General features: G+C 38.7%; 1 protein-coding gene across 7 annotated transcripts in view; it reads right to left on the reverse strand.

The window, feature by feature from the left end:
• Positions 1-13,522, reverse strand: part of LOC140198463 (protein tyrosine phosphatase type IVA 2-like) — a 144,227-nt gene that overhangs the window by 14,669 nt on the left and 116,036 nt on the right. For all 7 annotated transcript variants that reach the window (XM_072259560.1, XM_072259579.1, XM_072259551.1 and 4 more), the window contains 2 exons: positions 6,198-6,741; positions 4,452-4,544 (listed from right to left, as the gene is read on the reverse strand). In XM_072259560.1, coding sequence (XP_072115661.1) covers positions 4,452-4,544; positions 6,198-6,302 — 198 coding nt within the window. In that variant the 5' untranslated portion in view covers positions 6,303-6,741. The remainder of the gene's footprint in view (positions 1-4,451; positions 4,545-6,197; positions 6,742-13,522) is intronic.

Genomic DNA, 13,522 nt, shown 5'->3' on the forward strand with positions numbered 1-13,522 from the left:
ACACACAGCACATCTTTAAGAAAAAAGCCGAAATAAACAAGCTAGTTAATTAGGTGCCGCCTGACACGTAATTGTCGGCCCAGATCAGAGGCGATGCAATTGGCAATCGGCACTGATCTGGGCCGACAATTACGTGCTGGGTGGCACCTAATTAATTAGTATGTTTATTTTGGCTTTTTTAAAGATGTGCTGTGCGCCTCCCGGCTACCGCTGCATGCTTCGCGGATCGGTATCGGTTCGCTGCCCAGAGGGTGGGGGCCACTGCACCACCCAAACTCCGACGACTCAGCCTAACACACCATCATCAGTGCGCTCCACACCTTCCCAATTCCGGTAAGTGATACTACACCTTACATACATTATTTCTACTTTATATCGGCTGTGTATTTTTACATGTTATTTGGTATGATTTGGCAGCTTCATAGCTTAAAGGTTACTGGAGAGCGCTTGCGCCGTGTTTTTGCCGATGGTGCTTGCGTGAGATTTTCGCTATGGAGAACAGTTCAGGCAATGATTGTGGAAAAGAATTTCTACTTTATATAAGCTGTGTATTTATCATATCAGTTCTGCTTTTACTATATGTTACTGTTATTTTAGGTTTTATGTGTTATTTGGCATGATTAGGTAGGTTATTTTTCGGTCTGCGAACGCTCACAAAATTTCCCCATATAAATAAATGGTAATTGTTTCTTTGCTTTACGACATTCCGGCTTACGAACCGTTTCACAGGAACGCTCTACCTTCGGATGGTGGGGGGAAACCTTATGTCAATGATTTGGATGACAAAAATTGACGGCTTTGTGGCCAAGTTTGCAGATGATACAATGATAGATGAAGGAGCATTGAGAAAGCAGAATGTTTGCAGAAGGGCTTAGACAGATGAAGAGAATGGACTTAGAAGTGGCAGATGGAATATACCTTGGTAGAAGGAATAAAGCCAAAGGTAATTTTCTAAATGGGAAGAAAATTCAGAAATCAGAGATTCAAAGGGACTTAGAAGTCATCATGCAGGGTTCACTATAGGGTAACTTGCAGGTCGAGTTGGTGGCAAGTAAGGCACATGCAGTGTTAGCATTCATTTTGAGAGGACTAGAATACAAAAAAAGGATGTAATGCTGTGACTTTATAAGGCATTGGCGAGGCCTCACTTGGAGTATTGTGAGCAGCCTCGGGCCCCTTATTTAAGACATCATGTGCTGGCATTGAAGAGGGTCCAGAAGAGGTTCACGAGAATGATCTCAGGATTGAAAAGGTTCATGTTTGAGAAGCGTGTGTTTGATGGCTCTGGGCCTGTACACACTGGAGGTTAGAAGAATGAGGGAGGAATCTCATGAAAACCTATTGAAGATTGAAAGCCCTAAACGGGGTGGATATGGAGAGGATGTTTCCAACAGTGGGGGAATCAAGCTCCAGAGGGTACAAGCTCAGAATAGAAAGACATCCCTTTACAACAGAGATGAAGAATTTCTTTAGCCAGAGGAGTTCATTGCCACAGATAGCTGTGGAGGCCAAGTCATTGGGTACATTTAAAGGGGAGATTGACAGGTTGTTGATTAGTAAGGGCATTAAAGGTTACAGGGAGAAGGTAGGAGAATGAGGTTGAGAAGGGTAATAAATCAGCCAAGATGCTATGGCAGAGTAGACTCGATGAGGTGAATGACCCAATTCTGCTTCAATGTCTTATGGTCTTAATTGCCTCATCGCCCTGTGGTGCAATAGGTGATCTCAGGAAATTTACTTTCTTGTCAGATCGCTTGACAGCATGTTGAACTGAATTAACAATCCTGTGAGCTTTAAGTTTCTGCAGTAGTTATGAAAAATTACGCATTGCTTTTTTAATATATGAAATGTTAAATGCCATCACACATTATATCCAAATACGTGGCAAATACTGTGTGAGTGTTACAAATGCTTAGTTAACTGAGTAACATTTACTACAACCTTGTAAAACATGCATAATTTAAATGATTCTGTAATTCAAATAGATAATGGTTACTGTTTTCATTTTACTACACTTCACTAGAATTCTCAGCTCATTATACTAGCAACATTTGGTCTTTACTGAGTTATGACCTTAGTTCACTTGACAAATTTCTTTTATTTGGTCATGAAAGCACTGCAAATGTAAAGGTTAAAGACTATTGGATAGATGTTAGGAAAACATGCAAGGCTATGTAGTAACTAAACAGAAACTAATTAATATATTGAAGCAAGTAAGAACTATAGCAAATATGCAAATTCAGACTGCCAGTGTCAAATGATTCCATAAAACACTGAATGCTTTCCTTGGGAATATTTCAACACAGTACATTGGTGAAGAACAAGACTATGAAAATTCATAATTCAAAATAAGCCCTGCAGAGCACAAGTGGTAGGACACCACTGTGAAAAAGTTTCAGAAACGGTTATCTTGAAATACTCTAAATATGTGGAAAGGCTCCAATAAAAGCAATTCATTGTGCTACTACTTTCACCAAATTACAGTGGAGTCAGTCAGGAAAATATTGTGCATTGCTAATGCATATCATTGCAACACAAAAGAAAATACTGTACTGCAATTGCTTGGTCACTTAATTTAAATAACCACAAAAACAAACCAATTTGAACATGCAAACACGAGGAAATCTGCAGGTGCTAGAAATTCAAGCAACACACACAAAATGCTGGTAGAACGCTGCAGGCCATGCAGCATCCATAGGAAGAAGCACAGTCGAAGTTTCAGGCTGAGACCCTTCGTCAGGACTAACTGAAAGAAGAGATAGTAAGAGATTTGAAAGTAGGAGGGGGAGGGGGAGATCCGAAATGATAGGAGAAGACAGGAGGGGGAGGGATGGAGCTAAGAGCTGTAAAGTTAATTGGCAAAAGGGATACAAGGCTGGAGAAGAGAGAGGATCATGGGACGGGAGGCCTAGGGAGAATAAAAGGGGGAGGGGAGCGCCGGAGGAAGATGGAGAGCAGGCAAGGAGTAATTGTGAGAGGACAGAGAAAGAGAAAAACAAAGGAAAAAATAAAAAATAATAAATGAATAAATAAATAAGGGATGGGGTGAGAACGGGGCATTAATGGAAGTTGGAGAAGTCATTGTTCATGTCATCAGGTTGGAGGCTACCCGGACGTTCTCACCCCATCTCTTATATATTTATTCATTCATTTATTATTTTTTATTTTTTCATTTTTTTTCCTCTCTCTGTCCGTCTCACAATTACTCCTTGCCTGCTCTCCATCTTCCTCTGGCGCTTCCCTCCCCCTTTCTTTCTCCATAGGCGTCCCGTCCCATGATCCTCTCTCCAGCCTTGTATCCCTTCTGCCAATCAACTTTACAGCTCTTAGCTCTATTCCTCCCTCTCCTGTCTTCTCCTATCATTTCGGATCTCCCACTTTCCCTCCTACTTCCAAATCTCTTACCATCTCTTCTTTTAGTTAGTCCTGACGAAGCGTCTCAGCCTGAAACGTCGACAGTGCTTCTTCCTATGGATGCTGCCTGGCCTGCTGCATTCCACCAGCATTTTGTGTGTGTTGCTCCAATTTGAACATGGGTCGATTGCAAAGGTTTATACAACAGAAAATAGAAGAATGGATGCATTGCACTGCAGATACTACAAGGAATAAAAACAATTTTTGTGCTAAGACAACTGGCACAATTATTGTCAAGGAGACTATAATTTCAAGCAACAAGACTGTTCCACATCTAAAACCCTTTCTAACTAGACAACCTTGTTTTTTTAACCAGTCACCAAGGCACTACAGAGTTTCAAAATGGCACAGCAATATGCTCCTAAATCAGTGAAATGAAGAATGTTTTCAGGTGTTGAAGTACATTCAAATAAGACTTTTTTTCCTGTATATATTTGTTTTTCAGGACAGGAGTATAACTGACAAGATCATTCCTAAACAGCCTTATGAAGGTGATACTGAGAGTGTCTCTCTCCCTCTTTCTATTTGCTTAGGAGTTGTGAAGAAATTCAACATTGTGTGATCATTAGGAAATATCTCATTACAACTTGTGAACGGAGGAAAGACTGTTGATCAAGCCGCTGAACATCAGTGGACCAAGGACATGACTCCAAGGAATCCTTGAGAGATGTCCTTGAGCTGGGATTAATATATATACAGATAGATAGAGATAGGGTGTCTAAAATCTTTGTACAGTACCATATATTATGTTGCTCCAGTTATCAAACACTTAATACTACTGAGCTAATGCAAAGCTAAGTATTCTTATTTCTGTTTATCAGCTACCTTCCTATTTGAATCAATATACAGTACTACATGTCAGGTTGTTGTTTGACTGGTCTCTGGGAAAACTTTCTCAATTTAGACATCAATACCTCTAGGATTGTGGCTTTTGAGAAACCTCATGTCTTACTCTGAACAGGTTTTTGACTTACACTTGTAAAAATTCACATTATTGTTTTAAGCTTCCATTTAGTAAAGTAAAAAGTGTTACTTACTATTACTACAATGCCCTCACTCTCCAGTGGCCTCTTATCATATGTGGTATCACATACTCTCACAAGCGTGGTTACACCATATTTCCGTAGCTCCTAAGGAAGGAAAAACATAAGCAACTCACTATTTAAGAATTATAACTGATAAAACATTCTGGGTGATGAAAGAAATCATGGAATCTACATTGTATTCCTATTTATGATCTTAGGTTCAAATGGAACTGAAGCTGAGATCTTTGTGGCTTTGGATTTTCTTATAAGCTTGATGGCCTCAGATGAAATAGATACTCTCCCAGGAAGTCAGGGTCTATGAAATCTGTAAGCTCTTAATTTGGCCATTGCTGTTGCATGATAGTAGCTTAAATAAGAACATGTTTTATTTATTTTTGAAGTTGATAAAGCATTCCTGATTTACAGCAAGAATTAAAAGGACCCACAAGGGCCAATCAACCTTTTGGCCTGTACATGCTTTGCAAATGTCTACGAACAACTGAAAAAAAAACTAACCACAAACAAGCCCACTCATGGTTGGTTGCTCAAATACCCTGATTTGAACTCTTCTACCCAGATTGGCACCCATTAGTTTCTGACAGATAATTGACTATTCCATTATTCTCCTGTTTGTCCTTTGATAATACAACTTCCATGAATTGGACCTCATTTCGAATATCTGCTCGTTTTTCATCTACAGGGCTCCTAGCTTCCAAGCACCACCTGCAGTTCTGGCTTCCAACTCTTAACTTCCTCATCAACAATGGCATCCATGCTTTCAACTAGCTGTGAATAAATTAGGTTTTAGAATTTGGTCAGATATCTCAGTTTCTCTTCCTTCGATTTAATCAATCTTGAAATTGTTCAACTTGAAATAAAAATTCCGTATCCAACATGATCCATGTAATCGCAAAATCAGCAATGAAAAGAGATCAATAATAAAAAAAAGAAAAATCATGTTTTCAGAGTTTCTTAATTGGAAAATTACTACTACAAAATACTCAATCTCTGACCTGCTCTATTATAGGCAACATCTAAGTAGATCAAATTTCTGATTGTCTTGGCAATGGAAAGGCAAAAAGGAGTTATAAAATTATGCACAAACAGAATAAGTTATAAAAATAACAACTTCTCTATCCCTTTCTATCCATTAAAATCTTCTGTAAAGTCTAAGCAAGCGTAAGTCAACTAATATAGCAGATGGCTTTAATTCCAAAATTTCTAATTCTAAACTAAATCTGTCTGGAAATCAGTTCAAAGAATTATTAAACCTGAAATTTCCCTTTCAGAAATAAAAGAAAATTGAGAACTAAGAGCAGCAGCAGCCTTTTCCTTTGCAGATATATAGCACACGGGTTATGAAATCATGGAATTATGTTAAATGCGTAGGGTAGAGCTTAAATTAGGATTTGAGGCTTGATAAATTATTGAAAAATTGAACCAGATAAAAATGAGAAAGAAATAATCTAGACCATTTGGATCAGTCTATTTCATTAATGTAATTTATTAATAATTAAAAATTCAGTCTTCCTATGAATATTCATCACTTTCTTTACCATTAATGCTTAGGATCTTATATCATGCAAACTTCCTCACAAATGTTAACAGTTGGATATCTCAAATTAAAAACATCAGGCATCAACATCTATCAGAGTAGAAGGTTTGTTTGCCAATCACATTTAGATTCAGTTTGAACATCCATTAGGTAACCACTCAAACACTAAACTGCAAACATTATGTTTAGTTTTCAAGACTCACCTCTATAAATACGCCCAATGTAGCATTTGTAGGATTGTGGGTGATGAGAAATCTCATGTGTTTGTAAGAAACTTCCACAGGAGCAGGGCGATTCATGCGGGCCATGGGGATGGAACCAGTGGCACAGAAGGTGGTTAGTAGTGGCTGTAAATGATCAGAATATCTCCAAACTAATTTATGTGTACTGTCTTCATAGGATTGTAGGTTTCTTATTGCAGCAAGCGAATGAAATATTCTTCTTTAAATTGTTCATAAAATTGGTCTCTGCTTCTTCCTCTACGCTCTCCTTTAAACTATAAATGCATCTACGTTCAACAGTTCAGTCACCCCATTTGGAGATACATTGCAAAGCAATAAGAATACAACTGGAGATACCAAACAGGCCAAGTCTGTTATCACTTGGATACTTTTTACTCAAATTTGGTAGCTGGCAGGTTCCTCCTTAGGTTTACTTGTCTGCAAAGATGTTATGTTGTGCTGGACAATAGCCACTGCTGTTTCTCACAAACTCCATAAAAGTGTGACGAAAGGAGCTGTTGAACCACTGAAAAAAAGAGATAGGTATTTGAGAACTGCATTTCTAAAAATGCTGAAATACAATATTGTCTGAATGATACTCCTGTAGAAGAGCAAAATTGATAGCTTTAGTCTCATTTCGCCATTTGATCACTGACCAGTAAACGTATCTGCCTTATTTACTGACAAGCTACATGTGAAATGTCATATGACTAATATTTACTATTTTCAAAATACTCTAACTCTGCAGTATTCAAAATAAACAGGGTGATGTACTAAATATCAGTGCTGACCCCTCAGTTATAATACATGTCTGCTAAACTAACACCTTTCTTTTTGCAATTCATGTTTTTCTACTAATAAAGCTAACGATCTTACACTTCTTGCACCTTTCTGCTAGGCTATATGAACACAGCATGTATTCAGTCTTGACATTTATTAGCTCGACTACAATGGATGACTAAGATATGAATAGACTTTAAAATTAAAAACTTGCTAGTTTTTTAATTAAAATTCTGACTCATATGCTTGGTAATAATAGGATAAAACCTTCAAGAACAAAGCTTCTTCAGACTCAGAACATAAACATGGATCCAAATCTTTTGAGTGCTGCCAAATCAAAGTTTCAAAATAATATTACAGTAATTACTCTTCACTGAGGGGATGATAAGGCAGCTTTGACTGAGTTACTACATACATAAATTTCATAGATTACACATTCAGTATGATTTAAAATACCTGAATAATTCTTATGTAGAAAGTGATGCAAACGTTATATTGCCATCCATACTATTTTTCAATACTGTATAGCACGAGTGAGATAAAGTGAAAATAAAAACAAATCACTGTTTCAAAAACAAAAGTTGTATGAACAACCTGGATCACCACAAAAGAACTTTAACATGCCTCAGCAATACAGTTTTCATTCAACTTCCTTCCAATAAATGCTCTATTTTAAAGTTGAACCACAGGGCACTGACAGAAGCCATTCCATCCATTGAGTTTCTGCCAGTTTTATTTTCTTACTTCTTTAATTCCACATCCCTGTAACTTCCTTCAAATACAATGCCAATTCTTCTCTGAGAGCTATTACTAAATGCATTCGCATTACTCAAATTTTTTCCCAATGACCATTCAGGTTTTATTAACTATCACAATTACTCTTTTGTCACTGGGTATCTACTCTTTTTGCCACTGAAAGCAATTTTGCTACGACAAATCCTTCATGATTTTAAGATAACCAATATGGCAGGGGGATGAGTACCAGGATGATGGAGTTGAGAATGAGCCAGCAAGTTTACAAGTAGATGATAGGTATAACATGAATGTAAGTTGGACAAGCCAATGATTGAGGACAAATGCAGATAGAGCAAAGAGTTAAATTGTACCACAGTGGCAAAATTCAAAAGGGCGAAGAATGCAGGACTGAAGGTCAATGCATGTAGCATTCTGAATAAGGTGGACAAACTCATGGCACACGTAGAGTTTGGCTGGTATGATGTTGTGGGCATCACTGAGTCATGGCTGAAAGAAGGCCGTAATTGGGAGCTTAACATCAAAGGATATAATTTGCATTTTAAAGGACAGGCAGGAAGGCATAGGTGGTGGTGTGGCTCTGTTAAGCAAGAGATGGAATTACATCTTTAAACAGAGATGGCATAGGGTCCAGAAAATGTCAAATCTTTGTGGGTGGAGTTAAGAAACTGCAAGGGTAAAAAAAAACATTGTGGGAATCATATATAGGCCTCCAAATGTGGGAATCATATATAGGCCTCCAAATGTGGGGTTGAGATTACAAAGTGAGCTGGAAAAGGCGTGTAATAAGGGTAACATCACAATTGTAATGGGGTCTTCAATATGCAAAGGAAATACGAAAATCAGGTTGGTGTCAGATCGCAAGAGAGGGAATTTGGTGAATGCCTACGAGATGGCTTTCTAGAGCAGCTTTCTAGAGCAACCTATTAGGAGAAAGGCCATCTTCGACTGGGTGTTGTGTAATAATCCAGATCATATTAGGGAGCTTAATGTAAAGGAACCCTTAGGGGAACAGTGATCATAATATGATTGAATTTATACTGCAATTTGAGAGAGAGAAGCACGTCACATATATCAGTACCAGAATGGAATAAAGGGAATTACAGAGGCATGAGAGAAGAGCTTGCCCAGGTGAACTGAAGGAGGATACTGGATGGCAGAGTAGAAATGGCTTAAGTTTCTAGGAACAGTTCACAAGGTGCAAGATAGATAGGTCCCACAGAAGAAGTTGTTCTCAAATGACAGGGGTAGGCAACAGTGACTGACAAGAGAAGTCAAGGACTGCATAAAACCCAAGGAAAGGCCATATAAGGTAGCAAAAGTGAGTGGGAAGTCAGATGATTTGGAAGCTTTAAAAGGGAGGTGAGAGTGTATATTGGACCACTGGAACATGAAGCTGGTGAGGTAGTAATGCGGGACTAAGAAATGGCAGATGAACTTAATGAGTGCTTTGCATCAGTTTTCACTGTGGAAGACACTAGCGGTGCGCTAGAGGTCCGTAAGTGCCATTGCTATTACAAAGGAAAAATTACTAGGAAAATCAAAGGTCTTAAGGTGGATAAGTCACCTGGACCAGATGGACTATATCCCAGAGTCCTGACAGAGGTTGCCGAAGAGATAACAGATGCATTGGTCATGATCTTTCAAGAACCACTTAATTCTGGCCTTGTCCCGGAGGACTGAAAAATTGCAAATGTTACTCCACTCTTTAAGAAGGGAGGAAGGCAAAAGAAAGGAAATTATAGGCCAGTTAGCTTGACCTCATTGGGTGGGAAAGTGTTGGAGTCTACTATTAAGGATGAATTTTGAGGTACTTGGAGACTAATGATAAAATAAGTCAAAAGTCAGCATGGTTTCTGTAAAGAGAAATCATGCCTGACAAATCTGTTACGGTTCTTCAAGCAGGAAACAACCAAGGTGGACAAAGGAGAGGCAGTGGATGCAACTGGATTTTCAGAAGACATTTTGATAAAATCCTATGCTGCTTAACAAGATAAAATCCTATGGCATTATATGGCTGACAGACAGGAGACAGTGAGTGGGAATAAAAGGGGCTTCTTCTGATTGGGGGTCAGTGGTGTTTCTCAGGGGTCAGTTTTGGCACTACTTTTCACATTGTTTGTCAATAATTTAGATAATGGAATTGATGACTTTGTAGCAAAGTTTGCAGATGATATGAAGATAGGTGGAGGGGTAGGAAGTGCTGAGGAATCAATGATATTGCAGCAGGACTTAGACAAATTGGAAGGATGGGGAAAAAAGTGGCAGATGGAATACAGTGTTGAGAAATGTATGATAATGCATTTTGGTAAAAGGAACAATAGTGTGGACTATCTAAATGGAGAGAAAATCCAAATATCAAAGGTCCAGAGGGACTTGGGAGTCCTTCTGCAGGATTCCCAGAAGGTTAATTTATTGGTTAAGTCTGTAGTAAAGAAGGCAAATGCAATGTTGGTATTTATTTCAACGGGGATAGAGTATAAAAGCAAGATAATGCTGAGGCTTTATAAGACACCAGACATGCTGCACTTGGAGTATTGTCATCAGTTTTGGACCCCATATCTCAAAAAGGATGTGTTGTCATTGGACAGAGTCCAGAGGAGGTTCACGAGGATGAGTCTGGGGATGAAGGGATAACATATGAAGAACTTTTGGCAGCTTTGAGCCTTTACTCACTGTAATTTAGAAGAATGTGTGGGCACATTAGAATGACTAAATTAGGTGGATGTGGAGAGGATGTTACCTATGTTGGGGGTATCCAGAACTAGAGGGCACGGCCTCCAAATTGAGGGACGATCTTTTAAAATAGAGGTAAGGAGAATTTTTTTTTTAGCCAGAGATTAGTAAATCTGTGGAAAGCTCTGCCACAGAGTGCGGTATATTTAAGGCAGAAGTTAATGGCTTCCTGATTGGTCAGGGAATCAAATGATATAGCGAGAACAAAGGTGGATGGGGTTGTGTGGGATCTAGGATCAGCCATGATGGTACAGCGGAGCAGACTCAATGGGCTAAATGGCCTAATTCTGCTCCTATGTCTTATGGTCTAAATCACTTATCAAACTTCTCTACTTTGAGAGCCACCCAAATTGATACAGATTAGCTACTTAGCTGCAATCCTTTATTCTGGGAAAGGAAAAAACTTTATCACTCACTCCAAACCCTGTAATGCCTAAAATGTGTAATAACAATGGCCAAATTTCCATCTAATGATAGAAAATTAGAAAACTTTATGACTGATATATTAGCTGCATTGTATTTCACCTGTGATTATCTGCCCATTAAAACAAACCCATATCCTCTTGAAGCCTACAAGAAGGTAGTAGATACAGCCTAGTCTAACACGAGTAAAGCCCTCCTCAGAATTGAGCACCTCGATATGGAGCAATGTCATAGGAAAGCAGCATCCATCATCAAGGACCCCCCAATATCCAGGCCATACTCTCTTCTTGCTGCTGCTATCAGCTAGTTGATACAGGGGCATCAGGACCCTTACCACCAGGTTGAGGAATATTTATTACCCCTCAACAATCAAGCTCTTAAACCAAAGGGGATAACTTCACTGAACTTCATTCACCCCATCATTAAACTGTTCCCACAACCTCGGACTCACCTTCAAGGACTTTCATCTCATAGCCACAATATTTATAGCTTATTTATTTTTAATTATTTCTTCCCTTTCCCCCTCTTTCTTTCTGTACTTGCAGTTTGTTGATTTTTGTTCCCTTAGCGGTTGTTGTTTTCCTACTGGGTGCGGTCTTACATTGATTCTATTGTGTTTCTTTTACTTGTTGCAATTGTCCTCAAGAAAATGAATGTCAGGGTTATATATGTTGACATATGTACTTTGATAATAAATTTATTTTGAACTTAAGTATATTACCATTCTAAGTAATCATTTCTCTCCCAAGTTTCTGTCATAATCAAATTCTGAAACTGTGCCTTGTACATCACAATCTATGACACTGACAATAAACAAAAAAGAAAGCAGCGATTTCAGCTACAATTTGGGGAACTGTCTGCCTCCCATTTGATAGAAAAACCGTCCCATCTTCCCCCACAAAGGATTTCCATCCATCATATAATTTTATACTGCTGTCAATGCCACATATTATTTCACGGCCTTCAATTTTTCCAGCAGCCAAATCTGTGGTACTTTATCCAAGTTTGTATGCATATCAACTGTATTCTCATTTCTCTCAACAGCCTGGGCTGCCAGAGCCGGATGAGATGACTTTACCCATCTACTTTAGTTTTTATGGCTTGGCTTACGCAAAATATTTACCAGTCCATTACTGGTATAATATCAGAGGTAAAGGTATTAGATTATTATCCAAATGCACATACTCTTCTGATCCCGAGATATTCCCATAACAGTAGGAAATTTGAATTCGCAAATGCAAATTTAGAAATATTAAGATACTATCAGAAAAGATGACGAAACTAACAGAGTCCTAAATTCCCTCTGTTTTAAGGAAAGAAGTCTGCCATCATTATCTGATCTGGCCTTTAGATCCACCAATCTGATTGACTCAAATTACACTTTTACCGGAGGAACTAGGACATTTATTGCTCATATCATTGTTTTTAAAACAAAACTGATCATAAATACAGTCATAATGATGACAGAAAATAAATATACAAGAGGAAGTAAATTTGGTTCACATTTATTCCCAAGGAACACATTACGTTTTCAACCATAATGCTCTAGTAGAACTTTCATTTGGATGCTTTAGTAAAGGGAAAAATCTCTTCTGGAGATGAACATACAGTACATGGCTGGGGTGAACAGAAGTCATTCCATACAACGACACTGTCATTTGTTTCTTTCAGCTGCTGTGCTGCATGGAAGAGGCTGTTCTTCTGAAAGTTGCTATTCTAGTCAAAAAAGTACACCGCTCTGCTGAACGAATACAGATTTATGACCTTGAGGTATGACACTTGGAAAACTGCTAGAAATATGCAGGTTGCTGCTTGCAGTGGTGAGGGTAAGCAGGCTTGTCTAGCCTTGTTTTTCCCACCAAAATGCTGCTTATTTTTAATTCACTGGACCAAACACCATCAACTTTTACTAGACTTCATAAAATGTCATCAAGCGATAAGATGGTGACGATAAGTGGTGACTTTTTCATGCAGCTCTGATGAGGAACATCAAATATATCATTTTAGGACTACTACAATTGAAATCCACAGTCACAGCCATGGGAACTTCAGTAAGCAAAATAGTCTTAAGATGTTAAAAAAATCTATATTTACTTAAACTCAGCAGATTCCTGATTGCATTTCCCCTTTAATTAAACTGAAGTGCCAAAAGATGAGCAGGTCTGCAGGTATGTTTGGAACGTAAAGGCCTTAGACCCCGGCTTCCAGCTATCCTGTTGGCAAATGTACAGTCTCTGGAAAATAAAACTGAAGACCCCAGAGCAAGATTGCAGTACCAGGAAACATCAGGGACTACTGTGTATTTTGCTTCACCCCCACCATTTTGGATGCAGCACTGCAATCTGATGGCTTCACCATTCTCCACAATGACAGAACAACTAATACTTTTAAAAGTAGAGGAGATGGAGTTAATCATAAAGATAAGTCACCATGCTGCAAAGGCATGCCATCTCTGGCTCAATCCTGCTCACCTGACCTGGAACATCTGGCAAGTGTCATCCATTTTATCTGCTCAGGGAGTTTTCTGCTGCCATTCTGGTAATGTTGTACAATCCACCTCTGGCCAATGACAGGCAGGAGCAAAACACCATGATCAGCAGTCACAAAACAACGCA

The sequence above is a fragment of the Mobula birostris genome, chromosome 1 (genome assembly GCF_030028105.1).
Source record: "Mobula birostris isolate sMobBir1 chromosome 1, sMobBir1.hap1, whole genome shotgun sequence".
NCBI lineage: Eukaryota > Metazoa > Chordata > Chondrichthyes > Myliobatiformes > Myliobatidae > Mobula > Mobula birostris.